The sequence below is a fragment of the Lactuca virosa genome, chromosome 3, assembly GCF_052849685.1.
Source record: "Lactuca virosa cultivar CGN04683 chromosome 3, Lactuca_virosa_CGN04683_v6, whole genome shotgun sequence".
Classification (NCBI taxonomy): Eukaryota; Viridiplantae; Streptophyta; class Magnoliopsida; order Asterales; family Asteraceae; genus Lactuca; species Lactuca virosa.
The window spans coordinates 164,297,586-164,318,355 of record NC_136428.1 but is presented as its reverse complement, the minus strand read 5'-3'; the positions used below and the strand labels follow the sequence as shown (position 1 = coordinate 164,318,355).

At 37.8% G+C, this 20,770-nt stretch overlaps 2 protein-coding genes across 9 annotated transcripts; both read left to right on the top strand.

The window, feature by feature from the left end:
- The first annotated feature begins 14,128 nt into the window (after positions 1-14,128).
- LOC145162715 (uncharacterized) lies at positions 14,129-15,332 on the top strand. The gene has a single exon (XM_079081789.1). The coding sequence runs from the start codon at positions 14,191-14,193 to the stop codon at positions 15,115-15,117; it is 927 nt and encodes a 308-aa protein (XP_078937915.1). The 5' UTR covers positions 14,129-14,190; the 3' UTR covers positions 15,118-15,332.
- Positions 15,333-16,289: 957 nt separating this feature from the next.
- Positions 16,290-19,229, top strand: LOC145162713 (protein BONZAI 1-like). 8 transcript variants are annotated; one of them, XR_013739271.1, is made up of 11 exons: positions 16,290-16,626; positions 16,971-17,040; positions 17,265-17,339; positions 17,678-17,749; positions 17,833-17,884; positions 17,972-18,050; positions 18,137-18,215; positions 18,386-18,434; positions 18,513-18,569; positions 18,708-18,873; positions 18,950-19,229. XR_013739271.1 is itself a non-coding variant. In XM_079081787.1 (10 exons), the coding sequence occupies exons 7-10, from the start codon at positions 18,181-18,183 to the stop codon at positions 19,037-19,039; spliced, it is 231 nt and encodes a 76-aa protein (XP_078937913.1). In that variant the 5' UTR covers positions 16,290-16,626; positions 16,971-17,036; positions 17,265-17,339; positions 17,710-17,749; positions 17,833-17,884; positions 17,972-18,050; positions 18,137-18,180; the 3' UTR covers positions 19,040-19,229. The 8 variants fall into 8 exon arrangements, 5 of the variants coding, with proteins under 5 accessions (XP_078937913.1, XP_078937912.1, XP_078937911.1 ...); XR_013739270.1 differs by having other exon boundaries at positions 18,386-18,569; positions 18,712-18,873; XR_013739269.1 differs by having other exon boundaries at positions 18,386-18,569.
- The last annotated feature ends 1,541 nt before the right edge of the window (positions 19,230-20,770 follow it).

Here is a 20,770-nt window from a genome sequence, read left to right as displayed (position 1 = left end):
GTGGAAGCCTCAAATGGAATCACAAATCACCAAAACACCTTGGAAGAACTTGAGAGAATATGTATGCACACTAAAATCGGCCCACTCTTATTTTCACACACTTGTTTCAATTTTGTGAGCCAAGGACCCCTTTATATATTATGGAGGATTAGGGTTACATCCATGTAAACCCTAATACCCATGACCTTTCATTTAAATAGGATCCATGGGTTAAAAGCTCCATGGACCATCCATGAAAGCTTAGCCCAACCTAAATGAACTTGGCCCATTCCATATATATAAGAGTCCATATTTAATTAGTTCTTTTTGATCACTTAATTAATTCTAAATTAATTCTTGATCAATAGTAATTAAATAATATGATTCCATATTAATATATTAGAACTTATAATATATTAATATAAATCATAAATATACTATTCTCAAAAGACTATCAATATAAATTGTGCCGGTGAAGTGTAACCCAAATGGACCATACCGGGTCGGGTCAAGTACATACCAAATATAGTTATGGACTTAGACATTAATCCAACAGTATATATGAATCAAGATTGTCATGGGTTGGCTTGTAGAGGTCCAAGTTGGTGGACAAAGTTGTGCTACAACACTCATGAGTGCTCATAAGTTCTGAGTATTGGATTCAACCCGCGCTCATTTGAATCACTTCATGGATTTTATCACGAGTGATCATGAGACGATAATATCTTATATTCTTCAAACCTAGAGATATGAGTTGTTACTATGAGTTGGTTATACATTGATTGCACGAAAACGCATTTGGTAACTCGATGTTATAAAACGTGCCTTTGTGTATGATTCAACAAGTAGTAGAACAAGCCATATGAGTCGAAGTTTATCCATTCCTTTTACCTTCGGGATAAAAGCGATATCTGTGGGCCCCTCGATGATTTAGTGATGAGACATGTGAGTGCTTGGCCAAGCCAGGAATGATTTGATTTGTTCAATCAGTCAGTCATCATGAATCGGAAATCGGGAAACAACAAATGGACAGAGAGAATGATTTATAATCCATGTCTCAGTCCATATGATATCTAGAATGGAGGAATATATGATCCCTTATCTAATAGACAAGTCATTGACAAAGGTCAGAGTTTATCGGCAAGGTCAGAGTTCGACAGAAGCTTTTGAGAGCTACGATTGCTAGTCAGGGTTTGAAGTCATACTCAATAATAGTTTTAGACTTATCCAAGTGGGAGACTGTTGGATTAATGTCTAAGTCCATAACTATAATTGGTAAGACTTGACCCGACCCGACATGGTCCATTTGGGTTGCATGGCATCGGGACAATTGGATAGACAAGATGAGGAAAAAAGGATACTAGTGATTTATATTAATATATTATAAGTTCTAATATATTAATATATAATCATATTATTTAATTAGTATTGATCAAGAATTAATTTATAATTAATTAAGTGATCAAAAGGAACTAATTAAATATGGACTCTAAGATATATGTGTGTGATGGGCCAAGTTCATTTAGGTTGGGCTAAGCTTTCATGGATAGTCCATGGAGTGTTTAACCCATGGATCATATGAAATGAAAGGTCATGGGTATTAGGGTTTAACCCTAATCTCCACACTATATAAAGATGTCCTTGGTTGGTGAAATAGGACTAGTGTGCGTACACAAAAGGGCAAGGCCGATTTCACTAGAGAGAACCAAAGTATCCTTATTCTCAAGGTTATTCCAAGTGTTCATGGTGTTGTGTGAACCATTTGAGGTGTCACACTTGGGGCACTAGGCACTCAAGCTTCATGAAGACAAGTTACATCAAAAAAAGGTATGTATTCTATCTATTTTATTACCCCAAGTATATGATATTTGTATGCTAGTATAGGGTAATATCTTGGAAACTTCATATTTGCATGTATAATAGAGAAAACATAGATCCAAGGTATTTAGGGTTGTATGTGCACCATAGGATGTTGTAGTATACTAAAACCCAACATATATCTAGTTATTGCATTATGTAATTGTAATTAGTGACTAGTATAATCAAAGAAAACTCATAACCACCACCATGAGGTGGTGGCTGCCGCCTTTCGTTGCCACCAGCCGCCGTGTTGGGTGGCGGTCTGCTTTGGCTTATGTTTAGTTGCTTTTGTGATGCTTGGACATACTTGGACTAGAACCATAACCATCATCGTGAGGTGGTGGCCGCCACCGTGAGCTGTCGTGAGCCGCCGCTGACCACCACTACCTGAGGTGGTAGTGGGTGGTGCCCCACTTATGGAACCCTAGTGGGCCTAATGAAACCCTAATTGATCTAAAGACTTAGATTTTGGGCCTAATTGGGTTGTGATTGGGTTGGAAACCCTAATTAGGGTTTAGAAAAACCTAATTTTGGATATATGGGTTTTGGATTGTCGGGACCCGCATTTTTAGAAGACCGCATTGGGATTATGTATTAAGCCGAACACACTACATGATTGACCCAATAGATTGATGGACTTAATGGATTAAGTCCTTAATGGGTTAAGTAGGAACACTTAACCCTAATCGCCATTTTATGTGAAAAAACCCTAATTGGGTTTGGGTTCTTGTCGGGCCATTTCTTGGACTGAGTTGCTATGGGCCATCATGGGCCAATGGGGAACATGTTTATGGACTAAAAAATTATTGGGCTTTAGGGTAAGGCCCATTGGGAAGGCTTGGGCCCAATTTGGAAAATTGGGCCATAATTGGGCCTTGATGATTATGAGATATTGGACCATTAGAATGCCAAATGTTTGGACTAGAATAAATGATTGGGCCTTAAGATAAGTCCATGTAGAGGTTTGGGCCCAATTTGGAAAATTGGGCCATATGTTGGGCCTTGGTTGATTATTGGGCTTTTGGGCCTTCAGAGTGTGAGTTTGGGCCTTGGTTTTGAACCAAGCTAGGTTAGGGGTAAAATGGTCCATTTACCTCAAGTGTAGATTTATGGTTATGAATTGAAACCCAAATGGTTAATTGGGTTTTGTCTTAATGATTGACAGTACGAGGATCGGTCAGCCAGCAGTCGGGGATTTATCCACAGGACTTCAGCAGTGCGAGGTGAGTCTCCTCACCATACCAATGGGTCTAAGGCACCAAGGTCGGCCCATTTTATGTTATGTGGTACACTAGCTGAAGTTATATTATGAGGCATGATAGTTGGTTATGTGCTAGGAAGTACGCTAGTTGTATATGTGGTATGCTTGTATGGAAGACCATCGGAGAGCCCATGGCACCTGGATGTAAGACCATGTGGAGAGCTCATGGCTTTCCTACTAAAGACCATAGGAGAGCCCATGGCAACCGGATGTTAGACCATGTGGGGAGCCCATGCCTTTCCTATTAAAGACCATGGGAGAGCCCATGACACTTAGGTGTAAGACCATGTGGGGAGCCCATGGCATCCTGTAGTAAGACCCTGGGGACGAGCCCACGGCATCCTTATATGTTTATATGCATGGCTTATGTGATCGATATGGTTTATGTAGCTGTTATAGCTAGTATGGATTATGTGGTTATGTGGATTGTGTGGGGTATGCTCTGGGGAACTCACTAAGCTTCATGCTTACTATTTTGTTTATGGTTTCACGTATCATCAGTTTGGAAAGAAAGGGCCCGGCTCGATCGCAGCACACGCACCCATGTTTTCCGCAATGAATGATTTTGGGATGGACTCTGATAAATTTTTTTAATTAACCATATTTTTGGAATGTTTGGATTTAGAAGATATCTGTGTTTTGACTATAATAAAAATAAAAAAAAATTACCCATGATTTTTGGGTCGTTACAGGATCATAGGTTCATTTGTGTACTCTATCCCCGTGGTTTCTATTATTGATTAAAGTCTGATGTCAAGGACTCCCAAAAGCAGTATAGTCAAATCGTTGCTTTCAGTGATCCATTAAGACAGATCTTTTAAAATCACTGTTATAGGATCAATATGTAAGGATCAACGGGATGGGTAACTAAGGGTAAAGTGTCTTATAGATATTTATGATGTGTTGTTGGATAACAGTTGGTTTTGAAGGTTATTAATTATGGATTGATATCTTAATAAATTTTGGGATTAAAAATCGTATGTATCTCACCAGGTTTTCCATCCTGACCCACTCAAGTTACACGTATCATAGGTAGCGGTGTTAAGATTGTTGGAGACTTGAATAAGATGTTAAGTGATTAAGGAGAAGACCTGCAGTAGTGTTCAAGAACGTTAGGACTTTACGTTAGAACTTATGTTGTGTATTAATTTTGACATTCTTAGGGTTTTGATATTTTGAAACAATCATTTGTACTCAAAATGTTTTAATATACTAGGATTTTCCACAAACAAGGATATTATAATTTTTAAAGCGTAAAGATTTTTTTCTCGGTTCTGGAAATAAGGGATATCACAGAACCGATTAGTGGTATTCGGTCCAGTTCCCTCGATTCATCATTTTTAGTTTTCGGTTATTTCGGTTCTTTCGGTTCTGGAACATGTTCTGAGATAGCACACTTCGTAGTAGAACCAAACCGTTACCATTTAGTGGTGTGTGTTCCTGTTCTCGGTTCCATGTTCACTCCTTAATCAGTTTTTGGTTCTTTCAGTTCTGGTTCTAGTTGCAGTCTGGTTCAGTCTGGTTCGTGACCGCTTTACATCCCTAGTGACAACGACGCTTCACAAGTGATTGAAATAGCAGTTGCATGTTAATAGGGTTACATGGTTGGTTACACATATACCCTCAACAAATAAAAGAGTTATTATTACCTTGGCACAATAGTGTCATGACGAGTGGCCAAACCGATGACGTTATTTTAAGCGACCAAACCGATGAGATTGTACCGAACGACCGAGTTGATGATGGTTAAGTGAACTATCTCGTTGACCTAGATCAAACCCAAGAAAGAATATATTGAACATCAATATTCGTATAAGAACAGCTGGTAACATGTTTAATCGATAACATTCTCTAAGACTCATGAGAAGTGACTAATGATGTTACATGCGTACACACTTTTGTACCTTCGTCCCTATGGGTATTATATGCAACAAACGACAATCTACACGGTACGAAGAAAGCGTAAATTACCAAGGAGTATATAAGCATCAGCTAGAGAAAATCATAAGGTACGTTCACACAACCTGAAATCTCTTAATGAATTTTGACTATTAGAAACTGAATTTATCATCGGAGTGTTGACCCAGGAAGTCCTCTCGGTCAGTGACTTTGGAATTTTGTATCTTTAGGATATAGATCTTCAAGAACCGAGCCAAAGAATTGAATTGCATCTTGGAGAAAATAACCGAGGTATAACAAGTGGCACTATCCGTGGGACTCCATAACAAATGGCTAACAGAAAAAACGCAACTCTTAATGTGAGTCCAATCATCAGAGTGCAAGATCTGAAAGGGCCTAGCAAGACACCACAAGTCACGACAGTAGTAAAAGAAAAAGATGTGACGTCTTGCCGATACATGACTTGGCACGAACACACAATGACGGAAGAGCAAGATATGGAGGAATATGAGGCTTTAAAAAGATACAAGGCCATGAAAAAAAAGAGTTTTAGAAAAGAAAGAGCAAGTTACACAAGTTGAGAAATACTAGGATTGTGTCTTGGTCCATACTTATGGATCAAGCAATTCATAAGGGGAAAAGGGTGTAGTTGAAGTCAAAGAACTATGAAAAGAAGGAGAAATGTTGAGAAGTCCAAAATACATCAGGTATAAAAGATCCCACATGAAGTAATAGAAATAAAAGAACACATTAAAGCTTTCAAAAGCATCAACTTTCGGTATCCATTCAAAGATGATATCAACGAAACTCCAATCCCAAAATGGATGAAGGGTCCATGAGTACGACCATACGATGGAACCGAGATGATCATGTATCTAACTTCAAGTGACAAATGTAGATGATCCATATGGATCTAAAGTTATGGAGCCTTTACTTTGAAGGAACGCTTGACAGATCGGCCCTACATTGGTTGGCTAGTCTGACACCAAAAATTAAAGGGAGTTTCGACGAATTATGTGAAATTTATGTAATAGCTTCAACAAATAAAGAAGGTTCTAACACCAGGTGCATGCCATATTCGTCTACAGACAGAGGGAAGTAGAATGTAGCAAAGCTTATTCCAAACAATATAATGAAATAAGTAAAAAAAAATGCCCAATAGAGACGACTCTATGATCATAACAACTTTTACCTTTAGATTGTTGGTAGGATATCTATTTTGAAAGCTATTAAGAAAGAGTGGGTTAATGTTGGAGAAAAGAGTGGGTTATTTCAATAGATTTTTGGGAATTAAATTGTTAACTTTTCAAAAATAATGACATTTTTATGGAGATTTCGAAAAATTAACTTTCATTTTATTTTTCTTATAGCTAACTCATCAATTTTATATTTTGGTAAATGAAATATTTCATTCTCGACTTCTAAATGAAATTATTATTTTTAAGAAGGGACTATTTTCGTAATTATGGCAATTAGTTTTGAGGGAGTCGGGTATATAACCCTCCCAAAACCCTAACCCTAAGGAAGGCATCATCCGCCATCTTCACTCTTCAACTTCCAGCGCCGCACCACCCTTATGCCTCCACCACCGGCGTGGCCACCTTTCCACCCTTGTCTCTCCACTGTCGTCCCCTCCATAGCACCACCATGAACTACCGTATCTTCCTCAGCCGACGGAGTGAGCATCAAGTTGAAGTTGCGTCCGCTGCCACCACCTTTCGGAGCTTTCTCAGCCGACACCTCCATGCTACTGCCTAACCCACCGGTGTTCCTCTCATCGGTGAAGTCGAAGTCGTAAATGCAACGTCGGGCAGTCGGAAGAGCGTCCGCGGACGTCATTACTGTTGTTTCCGGTGGGAGTCGCCACCTCCTCTCCCCTTGTCTCGTCATCTCATCGGGGCTACGCCCCAAGCCGCCGTTGACCGTCGCTTTTGCTGCTAGTGTTGCTGTTGCCGTCGCCGGACGCCACCAAGAGGGCGGATGTGTTCCTTTTCCGGGCAAATCAAGTATGTGGGTGTGTTTTTCTATTGGTGTATGTCGTGTGTGGTGTTTTATCTTGGCCGGATTTCACAAGAAGAGCCATCACCACCATCGTGAGGTGGTGGTTGCCACCATGTACCACCGTCGGCCACCACAAGGGTGGTTGTGTGTGTATGTTTATATTATTGTGTGTGGGTTATTTCGAGTTATTACATTATGTAATTGTAAATAATGACTAGTATAATCAAAGAAAACTCATAACCACCACCATGAGGTGGTGGCTGCCACCTTCCGCCGCCACCACCGCCGTGTTGGGTTGTGGTGTCTTTTTGCTTGTGTTTGGTTGCTTTTTTGATGCTTGGAAATATTCTGACTAGAACCATAACCATCACCGAGAGGTGGTGGCCGCCACCGTGAGCTGCCGTGAGCCGCCGTTAACCACCACTACCCGAGGTGGTAGTGGGTGGTGCCCGACTTATGAAACCCTAGTGGGCCTAATGAAATCCTAATTGATCTAAAGACTTAGCTTTTGGGCCTAATTGGGTTGTGATTGCGTTGGAAACCCTAATTTTGGATATATGGGTTTTGGATTGTCGGGACCCGCATTTTTAGAAGACCGGATTGGGATTATGTATTAAGTCGACCACACTACATGATTGACCCGATAGATTGATGGACTTAATGGATTAAGTCCTTAATGGGTTAAGTAGGAACACTTAACCCCAATCGCCATTTTATGTGAAAAACCCTAATTGGGTTTGGGTTCTTGTCGGGCCATTTCTTGGACTGAGTTGCTGTGGGCCATCATGGGCCAATGGGGAACATGTTTATGGACTAAGAAATTATCGGGCTTTAGGGTAAGGCCCATTGGGAAGGCTTGGGCCCAATTTGGAAAATTGGGCCATAATTGGGCCTTGATGATTATGAGATATTGGACCATTGGAATGCCAAATGTTTGGACTAGAATAAATGATTGGGCCTTAAGATAAGTCCATGTAGAGGTTTGGGCCCAATTTGGAAAATTGGGCCATATGTTGGGCCTTGGTTGATTATTGGGCTTTTGGGCCTTCTGAGTGTGATTTTGGGCCTTGGTTTTGAACCAAGCTAGGTTAGAGGTAAAATGGTCCATTTACCTCAAGTGTAGATTTATGGTTATGTATTGAAACCCAAATGGTTAATTGGGTTTTGTCTTAATGATTGACAGTACGAGGATCGGTCAGCCAGCAGTCGGGGATTTATCTGCGGGACTTCAGCAGTGCGCGGTGAGTGTCCTCACCATACCAATGGGTATAAGGCACCAAGGTCGACCCATTTTATGTTATGTGGTACACTAGCTGGAGTTATATTATGAGGCATGGTAGTTGGTTATGTGCTAGGAAGTACGCTAGTTGTATATGTGGTATGCTTGTATGGAAGACCATCGGAGAGCCCATGGCACCTGGATGTAAGACCGTGTGGAGAGCCCATGGCAACCGGATGTTAGACCATGTGGGGAGCCCATGTCTTTCCTATTAAAGACCATGGGAGAGCCCATGACACTTAGGAGTAAGACAATGTGGGGAGCCCATGGCATCCTGGAGTAAGACCCTAGGGACGAGCCCACGACATCCTTCTATGTTTATATGCATGGCTTATGTGATTGATATGGTTTATGTAGCTGTTATAGCTAGTATGGATTATGTGGTTATGTGGATTGTGTGGGGTATGCTCTGGGGAACTCACTAAGCTTCGTGCTTACTATTTTGTTTATGGTTTCACGTATCATCAGTTTGGAAAGAAAGGGCCCGGCTCGATCGCAGCACACGCACCCATGTTTTCCGCAATGAATGATTTTGGGATGGACTCTGATAAATTTTTTTAATTAACCATCTTTTTGGAATGTTTGGATTTAGAAGATATCTGTGTTTTGACTATAATAAAAATAAAAAAAAATTACCCATGATTTTTGGGTCGTTACAGGATCATAGGTTCATTTGTGTACTCTATCCCCGTGGTTTCTATTATTGATTAAAGTCTGATGTCAAGGACTCCCAAAAGCAGTATAGTCAAATCGTTGCTTTCAGTGATCCATTAAGACAGATCTTTTAAAATCACTGTTATAGGATCAATATGTAAGGATCAACGGGATGGGTAACTAAGGGTAAAGTGTCTTATAGATATTTATGATGTGTTGTTGGATAACAGTTGGTTTTGAAGGTTATTAATTATGGATTGATATCGTAATAAAATTTTGGGATTAAAAACCGTATGTATCTCCCCAGGTTTTCCATCCTGACCCACTCAAGTTACACGTATCATAGGTAGCGGTGTCAAGATTGTTGGAGACTTGAATAAGATGTTGAGTGATTAAGGAGAAGACCTGCAGTAGTGTTCAAGAAAGTTAGGTCTTTACGTTAGAACTTATGTTGTGTATTAATTTTGATATCCTTAGGGTTTTCATATTTTGAAAGAATCATTTGTACTCAAAATGTTTTAATATACTAGGATTTTCCACAAACAAGGATATTATAATTTTTAAAGCGTAAAGATTTTTTTCTCGGTTCTGGAAATAAGGGATATCACAGAACCGATCAGTGGTATTCGGTCCAGTTCCCTCGATTCATCATTTTCAGTTTTCGGTTCTTTCGGTTCTGGAACATGTTCTGAGATAGCACACTTCGTAGTAGAACCAAACCGTTACCATTTAGTGGTGTGTGTTCCTGTTCTCGGTTCCATGTTCACTCCTTAATCAGTTTTTGGTTCTTTTAGTTCTGGTTCTAGTTGCAGTCTGGTTCAGTCTGGTTCGTGACCGCTTTACATCCCTAGTGACAACGACGCTTCACAAGTGATTGAAATAGCAGTTGCATGTTAATAGGGTTACATGGTTGGTTACACATATACCCTCAACAAATAAAAGAGTTATTATTACCTTGGCACAATAGTGTCATGACGAGTAGCCAAACCGATGTCGTTATTTTAAGCGACCAAACCGATGAGATTGTACCGAACGACCGAGTTGATGATGGTTAAGTGAACTATCTCGTTGACCTAGATCAAACCCAAGAAAGAATATATTAAACATCAATATTCGTAAAAGAACAGCTGGTAACATGTTTAATCGATAACATTCTCTAAGACTCATGAGAAGTGACTAATGATGTTACATGCGTACACACTTTTGTACCTTCGGCCCTATGGGTATTATATGCAACAAACGACAATCTACACGGTATGAAGAAAGCGTAAATTACCAAGGAGTATATAAGGATCAGCTAGAGAAAATCATGAGGTACGTTCACAGAACCTGAAATCTCTTAATGAATTTTGACTATTAGAAACTGAATTTATCATCGGAGTGTTGACCTAGGAAGTCCTCTCGGTCTGTGACTTTGGAATTTTGTATGTTTAGGATATAGATCTTCAAGAACTGAGCCAAAGAATTGAATTGCATCTTGGAGAAAATAACCGAGGTATAACAAGTGGCACTATCTGTGGGACTCCATAACAAATGGCTAACAGGAAAAACGCCACTCTTAATGTGAGTCTAATCATCAGAGTGCAAGATCTGAAAGGGCCTAGCAAGACACCACAAGTCACGACAGTAGTAAAAGAAAAAGATGTGACGTCTTGCCGATACATGACTTGGCACGAACACACAATGAGGGAAGAGCAAGATATGGAGGAATATGAGGCTTTAAAAAGATACAAGGCCATGAAAAAAAAGAGTTTTAGAAATGAAAGAGCAAGTTACACAAGTTGAGAAAGACTAGGATTGTGTCTTGGTCCATACTTATGGATCAAGCAATTCATAAGGGGAAAAGGGTGTAGTTGAAGTCAAAGAACTATGAAAAGAAGGAAAAAATGTTGAGAAGTCCAAAATACATCATGTATAAAAGATCCCACATGAAGTAATAGAAATAAAAGAACACATTTAGAGTTTCAAAAGCATCAACTTTCGGTATCCATTCAAAGATGATATCAACGAAACTCCAATCCCAAAATGGATGAAGGGTCCATGAGTACGACCATACGATGGAACCGAGATGATCATGTATCTAACTTCAAGTGACAAATATAGATGATCCATATGGATCTAAAGTTATGGAGCCTTTACTTTGAAGGAACGCTTTACAGATCGGCCCGGCATTGGTTGGATGGTCTGACACCAAAAAGTAAAGGGAGTTTCGACGAGTTATGTGAAATTTATGTAATAGCTTCATAAAATAAAGAAGGTTCTAACAGCAGGTGCATGCCATATTCGTCTACAGACAGAGGGAAGTAGAATGTAGCAAAGCTTATTGCAAACAATATAATGAAATAAGTAAAAAAAATGTCCAATAGAGACGATTCTATGATCATAACAACTTTTACCTTTAGATTGTTGGTAGGATATCTATTTAGAAAGCTATTAGGAAAAGAGTGGGTTAATGTTGGAGAAAAGAGTGGGTTATTTCAATAGATTTTTGGGAATTAAATTGTTAACTTTTCAAAAATAATGAGATTTTTTTGGAGATTTCCGAAAAATTAACTTTCATTTTATTTTTCTTATAGCTAACTCATCAATTTTATATTTTGGTAAATGAAATATTTCATACTCGACTTCTAAATGAAATTTTTATTTTTAAGAACTGGAGTTAAATCTAAGATATGATAGATTGATAGTTTCTAAAATTTACAACTAAATGCATACATAATGCAAGTAAGATAATAAGGTGGTGATTAGGATTAAACAAGTGTTTAATGGACTATGAAATATGAGATGGAATGAAGTTGAATGAAAGAGTTCAATTATTATTCAGCTCTTGAATATGGTTCAATAGAGAGAATAAAGTGATGATTATGACTGAGTAAGTGTTTAATGGATTGTGTGTTAAAAGTAGCGGTCCGCTTCCCGTTGACTTTGTTTTCTAGTATATTTTGTAGTTCAAAAATAATAATAGCAATTGAACTCTAGAAAGTTCAATGAAATGTATACGTTTTAAAGATAAGTTATATTCATTTAGTTCGACATTTTCAAGTTTGGTATAAGTGTTTTCTCATGTGCTATAAAGTTATGAAAAATAATATTTCTAATTTAGTTCAACATCAGTAGTATAAGTAGTAGATAGGGGTGTGCGTGGTGCGGTTTGGTGCGGTTTAAGTCCAAAACCACAAACCGCACCGCATATGCGGTTTGAGTTTTTTTGAAACCGCACCGCAGAAGTTCAAAACCGCGTTATGCGGTGCGGTTTGATGCGGGCGGTTTGTGCGGTTTAAGTGCGGTTTTGCGGTTTGATGAGTTGCTACATTTTATAACTTTTGAAAAATCTAAAAAACCTTTTGATCTTTTGAGATATAAAACTAGAAACTAGAAATGTTTTGCAAAAAAACTCAAAAACAAGTTGGTTTTTGTAATATGTTTGTTAATTAATTCCTATTGTATGACTATATTCACTAATTTTAGGCTAATTAATATATCCATTTTTATCCATACCAACAGTCTAACTGTTACGAACTTGTAATCAGACAATTATTACTATTTTATTAATCCTAATGATGAAACAATGCACTTTCTTTATATATATATATATATATATATATATATATATATATATATATATATATATATATATATATATATATATATATATATATATATATATACGGTGCGGTTTAAACCGCGACTTTGTAATTGAAAACCGCAAACCGCACCACAAACGTTCTAAACCGCATTATGCGGTGCGGTGTGGTGCGGTGCGGGCGGTTTATACGGTTTGTGCGGTTTGGTGCACACCCCTAGATAACAGAGGAAAAGCTTATATACTCCATTCATTGTCGCAAAAAATTTTGGAGGAAATAAGAGGAATCATTAAGAAGAAAGCCCGGGAAAAAAGGAGGAAAGCATGGCTGGCCCTAAGGGTGTTCAAAGTGTTCCATCGCACAGGGCCCGAAATCATCTTATTTACCTAGTAAGATTATATTATATACAATATTATTGACATTTATTAAGAAAATTATTGAAGTGCCCTACGTTAAGGGGGCACTATTTAGTATCCGTCCACCCATGTTCCCCTCCTTTTAGGCTACATGTTTTTTTCTAATTTTTTTATAGTGTGTATATATATAAATTAATTGGAGCTTTTTAAAAGATCTCCTGTTATAGACGAATTTGTGAGATTGCATAAGCTTTTATGGCCCCTTACCATGGGTGATTTAGGCACGAAGTATTTATGAGCGTTTAAGAGAGTTTCTAACTTCTAGCGTTTGACAAAATGCTCTACTTTGAACAGAAATCCTCGTTTGGCAATACAAGCTTTAACGTTTGGTTAAACAAAACGTTCCAAATCCAAATGTTACTTCACGTACCGTTTAACAAAACGCTACCTGCAGCCATAAGCTACCCGCTACCCGCTACCAACTATTTTTGTTGAACACACCCCATTGTTTCATTCCTACATGGTCATTTTATTTTCTTTTTAGTTTAATGATTTCCGTTACAACATAGTATAATATTTAGGGTTTTTTTATATAGATCTATTTTGAGGAGGTCTTTTTTTGTGTTTGCACCGGGCCTAAAATAAGTTAGGTTTGGCCCCGGTAGAAAAGAATAAAAAATACATTTCATTTTTTAATTTTTTTTATTCAATGAGGTATTTTTATTTTCAATTATTTTTGTTTTATAAATAATAATAAAATAAGAATGGTGGAATTAATGATCGAGTATTTTTATAAGTGATGAAGTGGGTATGAATTGAGGCTGAAATGATAATATTTTATTTTTGGTGTTGTGGGGAAATAACTATAACCAATTGTCGGATGTGAATTTTCATAGATTTGGACAATTAAGCTGGCATTGTAAACAACAAAGACTTACCGATATGAAATTTATGTCGACGATTCAAATTTTGTCGACACGGCCTGACTCCACAATTTGGCTCTTATCACTTATATATAGTATATGTTAATATGTAGGTTACGATCTATTCATTTTCTGAATTTATTAAAAAAGACGTGTCCATCTTCTCATGGAACAGCTTTTGTAATGGGTTTAGTCATTAATGATTACAACGTGTGGTTCTATCAGATGCCATGCATCTTCATTTCATCGCGTATACCACCTTTTCATCATCTCACTTTCCTCTATATAAAGACCCCCAAATCTCATAAAAGAAAACACAAGAAAATCACAAACGAAGAAGTGTTCAACTCTACGTTTTCAAGCTTCTTCTATACCTTATCGAGTGAAAAGAAAAATGGCACAATACGGAGATCAGAAATACGAAGGAGAAGGTCGGCAAACAGATGAGTATGGCAACCCAGTTCCGAAAACTGATGCGTACGGAAACCCACTTCACTCTACCACCGAGGAAACCAAGGGTGAATATGGTGTCACTGGTCACCAGGGTCTAGGTCACGCCACCGGAGCAACTGAATCTTATCAAAACCAACCTAGCGCCACCCCTTTTTCCGACAGCGACATTGGCACAACAACTGGTGCAGGCTACGAGGGACTTGGAGACGCCAATCACAAGCAATCTAGTGCCACCCCTTTTGCCAGCACCGGCACGGGCACAGACATTGGCACTAAAACAGGGAGAGGCTACGATCAACATAGCGAAGAAGGCCATGAGAAGCTTCTTGGTGGTCACAGCACAGACGATCATCAAAAGGTCTCCACAACAAAGGCAGACGGCTTTGCTGGCGGTTATGGGGAAGCAGGGGAAACCCACGAGAAGAAAGGCGTGATGGGAAAGATCAAAGAAAAGCTTCCCGGTGGTCAAAACACGGACGAGCATCAAAGGGTGTCAACAACAACGGCAGGCGGCATTGGTAGTGGTTATGTGGAAGGAGGGGAAACCCACGAGAAGAAAGGGGTGACAGAGAAGATAAGAGAAAAGCTTCCCGGTGGTCAAAACAAGGACGGGCATCAAAGGGTGTCCACAACAACGGCAGGCGGCATTGATAGTGGTTATGTGGAAGGAGGGGACACCTACGAGAAGAAAGGGGTGACTGAGAAGATCAAAGAAACGCTTCCTAGTGGTCACAACATAGACGAGCATCAAAGGGTGTCCTCAACGACAGGCGGCGTTGGTGGTGAAGGTGATGGGGAAGGAGGGGAAACGCACGAGAAAAAAGGGGTGATGGAAAAGATCAAGGAGAAGCTTCCTGGACATCATTAGATCCTATGATATCTTTGTGACGATGATGCATATGGGTATATAGAATAATGAGATGACAGAATAATAATCTAGTATTGTTGTCCTTTTTCATGTATGTTATTGATGGAAGCAAGCACAGAGTTGGGAGTGAGCATTGTATTGTGTGTTATCTCGTATGTAATTTGGTTTAGTTGTATTGTGTTTAATTATGGAAGATACTTTGGTTTTTTAGAGCTTATAGTTGATTATTATTTTTTTTATGAACGACTGGTTAGTGGTTAGAAGTTAGTATCATCAAAATTCGCCAACGTCCATATTAAAATTTCGGACTTCTAGTATAAGAGGCAAAGCCTCAGGTTGGTCATAGTCCCACATTGGCTTATAGTTGATTACTTAATTTTCCGTCTTGTGCAGTTGTGTTCGGTCGGTCAATGTGGCTCTAATATTGTTTTGATGGACGATGTTATGTGCAAGTATAAACAGGCATCGTAAATTTTGGAATAATCAATCAAGTATCACTAGTTATAACTACAAAGTATGAGTAGTGTGCAATAGCCAATTCAGTTGTATTATTACTACAAAATGCCAAAGTATGTGAGAATCTTCACTTCTCATAGATTACATTTTAAAAACCTCCATGAGTAGTGCAAAAGATTTAAGTCACTACAAAAAACGGAAGTTGTGAAGTGAGAGGATGGGTTGTGTGGGAAATTTGTTGTTGGATAGGTTTTAAAGTTATTGGGATTGCTTTTGGAGATGCCTTTCATGTAGACAAGATCCTTGTTATATGTATATTTTTTAGGATATGAATTTCTCGCCGTTATATATATAGTTCATGTCATATCATTTTCAGGAGATGTACCTTCGGCTACGGATATAGCGACGGATTCTATCCATAGGTAATCAATGACGGTTTACTGAGGGACTGAACGCACAAATACTTCGATCAAACTCCTTATAGAATTTTAGAAGAATTTTAGAGAGGTACTATCGAGGGATCAATGACGAGTAAGAATTTATCGACAAAAACGATCCCTCGATAATCCGTCGCAAAATTAAAACCTCTTAGCAAGGGAACAACGACCGATTACTAAAAATTACACGACTTTTTTTCTTACCCTCGCCAATCGCACGCAGAAAATCGAAGCCTCCATTTTTTTCTCCCCGCTTTTCTTTCTTTTTTCGTTCCCTCGTTTTATTTTCATTCCCCGCTTTTATATTCCTTCCCTGTAATTTCTTCCCATACTCTACACGATTTTCTCCCAAAGCCCTAATCGAACCTCCGTCGACTCAAATCCCTCCTCCGCCTGGAAAATCACCTCCACCGCTGTCCACTTGCATCGCCCCACTGTGATGTATAGGAAAACCTTAGAAATCACTTCCTTGTTGGCTTTCATCTCGTCCGTCTGCCTTCCTCGTTGAGTCGCCATTTCCGTACCAACGCCATTCAATCAATTGGATATCCTCTATCGTAAACTCGAGCAAACCTAAAGTATTTCATCAGCTTCCTATATTGGTTTCTAGTAGTGTGTAAGTTTCATTTCCATATAGTTTTCTTACTTCTCTTTCATTTTTAGCACAAATCACAACTCGTTTTTCTAAGCTCTACCTTCCTTAACTCCTTAATTTTGGTTTTCCTAGGGTTTTCTCATTGTTTACACATATTTTGCCTTTTGTATTATAGTTTAAAGCCCGCGGTCTCTCTGGATGAATTTCTACGATTTTTTAATGTTTAGTCAATGATAATTTTCATATTCATTATCATCTTAACCCCAATTTCTACTTCCTGATGATTGTAATATTTTGGATTATATAAATTATCATATGGATTATGTTTTAGATTTGAACTGATATGAATTTTGTATTGGGTGTAGGCATTTGACAAGGGGCTCAATTTCAAAACGACAACAATCATGATTTCCATAATGTCTAGACCTACTGTCGGTATTTTTTCCAATACTCTTCTATTCTCTATTCCTATCTTCTTTGTAGGATCAGTGTTTAAGTTTTAAGTTAAGAATATAGCTATTGAGTTAGAGATTTGTTCATGTTGTGTGACATCTCAAGAATTAACAGCCCATAGTCCACAGAGAGAAATTAACATTTGAGTATCTCAGTATATGAATAATACATACTGTGACCAATAGGAATTTGGTTCCTTGTTTCAGGATCCACTTATAAGTGCAGTTATGGACTCAAGCATTCATGTAGTAGACAATGGGAGGAAATGTAATCGAGGAAAGGTATCAAATATATATATATATATATATATATATATATATATATATATATATATATATTAAGAAATTATTGTTAGATAAAGCTATATATTGATGTTCCAAACATCCATAGTATATGCCTCTTTGGTATTTCCTTATAAATTGTTGTAATCATAATTTATAATATAATTTGCTTGCTTAGTGGTACATTATGATATGAGTATAAGCTTTATAATTGTTCTTAATGGACTCGTTTTTGCATTTCTTTTTGAATTTCCAAGAATAGTTTTGATAAGTAGTCAATTTCTTTTTGAATTTCCATGAGTAGTTTTGATACGCAGTCTCTTGATTTCCATGAATAGTTTCAACTGAAGAGTGTTTGCATGCTTCTTAGGGACAATGAAAAAGGCCTTTGATCAAACTGCCAGGGACATGTAAGTTAAATTTCTAATCTAATAGATTGTAAGTAATATTTAATGCCCTCATGATATTTGATCTTATAATTGATTCCATACAGTAAAATAGGAGTTAACAAGAAAGTTCTTAAAGTTCATTCAATGGAACAGAAGGTAACTTTCTTTCTTTCCCTTTTTCATTTATATTTTATTGAATAATTTACCTCACGTTATTAACATTTTAATCTTTGTTTTCACTAGTTCTTGATGCTACTAGTAATAAGGCTTGGGGTCCTCATGGATCTCTTCTTGCTGATATTACACTCACTCCAAGAAACTAGTACAACACTTCTTTTTTCATTAGATAATGAAAAATTAAATTCTTTTTGGCTCAAAAGATTCACACCTTACATTATGTATATGCAGTCATGAATACCAGATGATAATGTCTATAATTTGGAAGTGTGTTAATGATACTGGGAAAAATTGGTGCCATGTGTACAAGGTTAGATTGGTTCATATGTAAACTCATACACAAATGATGTTCCTTTAAGCTAATTGTGAATTCTCTATGATTTGACCAGGGTTTGACTGTTCTTGAATACAAATTTTCTATTTCGTATATGTACATTTATGTTAAATTATATCTAAACAAAATGTCATCTTACATTATAGGTTCAGGGTATACGATGTTGATAGTAAACTCCATGGCCAAGAAGTAAAGGTGTAACAAATTATATAATGTTGTTATCTATTAACTTTTCTCAAAGAATTGACACTCAAAGTAATATGTTTGTTGAAGACACTTAAGTTGGATGAACAACAATTCCTGGGAGAGGCTACTTGTACATTGTGTGAGGTATGAACAATCTATCTTTTTGCTTTTTTTAGTATCTTGGGAATAAGATGAAACAAATTGCTATTTTATTATCTATCTTATATGTAATGAAATCTATAAGTTTGATTTTTATATAATGTTGCTGCCATTTCTATGTAGATAGTCACCAAACCAAATAGGTTGTTGACCATGGATCTTGTGAATGTAATAGAGTGAACCAACACCACCCATCCAAAAAACAATGGAAAACTCATATTTAAAGACTACAATTGAGTTAATATTTAAGTGCTCAGATTTAAAGAATAAGGATTTCTTCTCCAAAAGTGTCTGTACTTAATTCTTTTTTTAATCATTACAGTATAGTAGACTTGAATTTACTTATTTCATATTGTTTGTTTCAGGTTTCCTTTTTAGTAATTTCAAAATGTGTGGAGGGTGGTACTATAGTTCAATGTAGAAAACGGGTCAGAACATGTAATAGATTTGATTAAGGAACATTCTTACCAGATAACATAGTAAGTAAACTTTTATTCCTTGATAGCTATTGTAGCTTTATGTTTAGATTATGGGCAAAAAAAATTTAGTTATTATTGTAATAATAATCAACAGCAGCAGAGTAGTTGTAGTTATTGTCACCAAACAGGACATTCCTCAGGTGATTGTTATTCACTCACTTCTCAATTGCGTAGTTCAACATCTCAAAGAATCAACAATTCGAATAATTGTATTCATTTCTTGCATCTTTTTATTTATTTATTAATTTTTTCCAATATGGAGGGCATTTTCGTCTTTTGTATAGACAAGAGATCAAGACACCTCCTTTGAACCCTAAAAAAGGTTTTACCTCTTTGGGATTTTTCTTTTTTTGTAACTTTTTTGGGTTTAATTTACTTAATTTCTTTTCTTTTAAGTAGTGTTTGGAATGCATGAATCATAAAATGAATGGAATAGTTCAGTAACATCCCAAAACTTATGACCAAAAATTTCATTTTTGATATAACGATTCATAAGACAATTTATAGAAAACATCATCAAGCTATTTCATTCCATAAAAACCATAGATCATAAGTCTCAAAACCATGTCATAATATAATAACAATGTCAGAGTACAAATCCCAAGAATCTCATATGCGGAAAATTGTGTGTGTGATGCGCTGCTACCATGCCGGCTCCTTTCCCTTCGAAGAAGAGGTACCTGACACAAAAACTGTAAACCGTAAGCACAGAGCTTAGTAAGTTCCCCCATCATACCACATACCATACATAACACATACTGTCTAACATATCCCGGTACTAGCTACCCCTTCGGCCTCTTTGAACCCGTAACTTGCCTAGCATATCAGGGTGTTGGCCTAGCCCTTCGGTCCTGTCAACCGGTAACTTTCCTAGCATATCAGGGTGCTGGCCTACCCCTTCGGTCCTGTTAACCGGTACCTCGCCTGGCATATCATGGTGTTGGCCTACCCCTTCTGTCCTTTCAACCGGTATCGGGGACTATTTCACCCCTACTTCTATCACATAGCATCCTAGTGCATAAACATATAAGTCATATACTGCCTAGCTTATCCGGGTATTGGCATACCCCTTCGGCCCTATTGACCGGTACTAGGGTCTATCCTACCCCTCCTATCACTATCACATAACATCACATCATACTAGCACATAAAGCATCACAGATAGTGACACACCAGATAATTATCAAAAACAAAATCATCTCTACTATAACTTTTACTAGTGGACTGGCATTGGTGCCTTCGACCCACTTCTACTGGAAGGTAACTCACCTCAATGTTGTGAAGTAGCTGAACTGTCCACGGCTCTGGGATCAACTCCTCTCAAACTCCTACACATAACAATATCCTTTAATTACTCTTTCATACTTATAACCCCATTAAGGGTCAACTCTGGTCAATGGTCAAAGTCAAAGTCAACATCCTGGTTGACTCAACTCGCCGAGTTGGTCCATCAACTCGTCGAGTTCCATAATCCATAAAACCCTGAAATCTCGATCCTACTCGTCGAGTCCTTTCATGAACTCGTCGAGTTCATCTTCATAGCATTGTCAGGACCTTTTACCCACAACTCGCCGAGTCCCTCCTTGAACTCGTCGAGTTCCTCAATCTTCATTACCTAAACCATGGCCAACTCGCTGAGTCATCTTCTAGACTCAAAGAGTTTGCTGAGTAACAGAAAAAGTTGTGGGACCACGACTCAACTCGCTG

Excerpts from the sequence above, each read along its gene's own strand:
- LOC145162713 (XM_079081787.1), top strand. The coding sequence starts at position 18,181 with ATGATACTGGGAAAAATTGGTGCCATGTGTACAAG. Across the intron at positions 18,216-18,385 it reads ATTGGTGCCATGTGTACAAG|GTTCAGGGTATACGATGTTG; the intron begins GTTAGATTGGTT and ends CTTACATTATAG. Across the intron at positions 18,435-18,512 it reads TCCATGGCCAAGAAGTAAAG|ACACTTAAGTTGGATGAACA; the intron begins GTGTAACAAATT and ends TGTTTGTTGAAG.
- LOC145162715 (XM_079081789.1), top strand. The coding sequence starts at position 14,191 with ATGGCACAATACGGAGATCAGAAATACGAAGGAGAAGGTCGGCAAACA.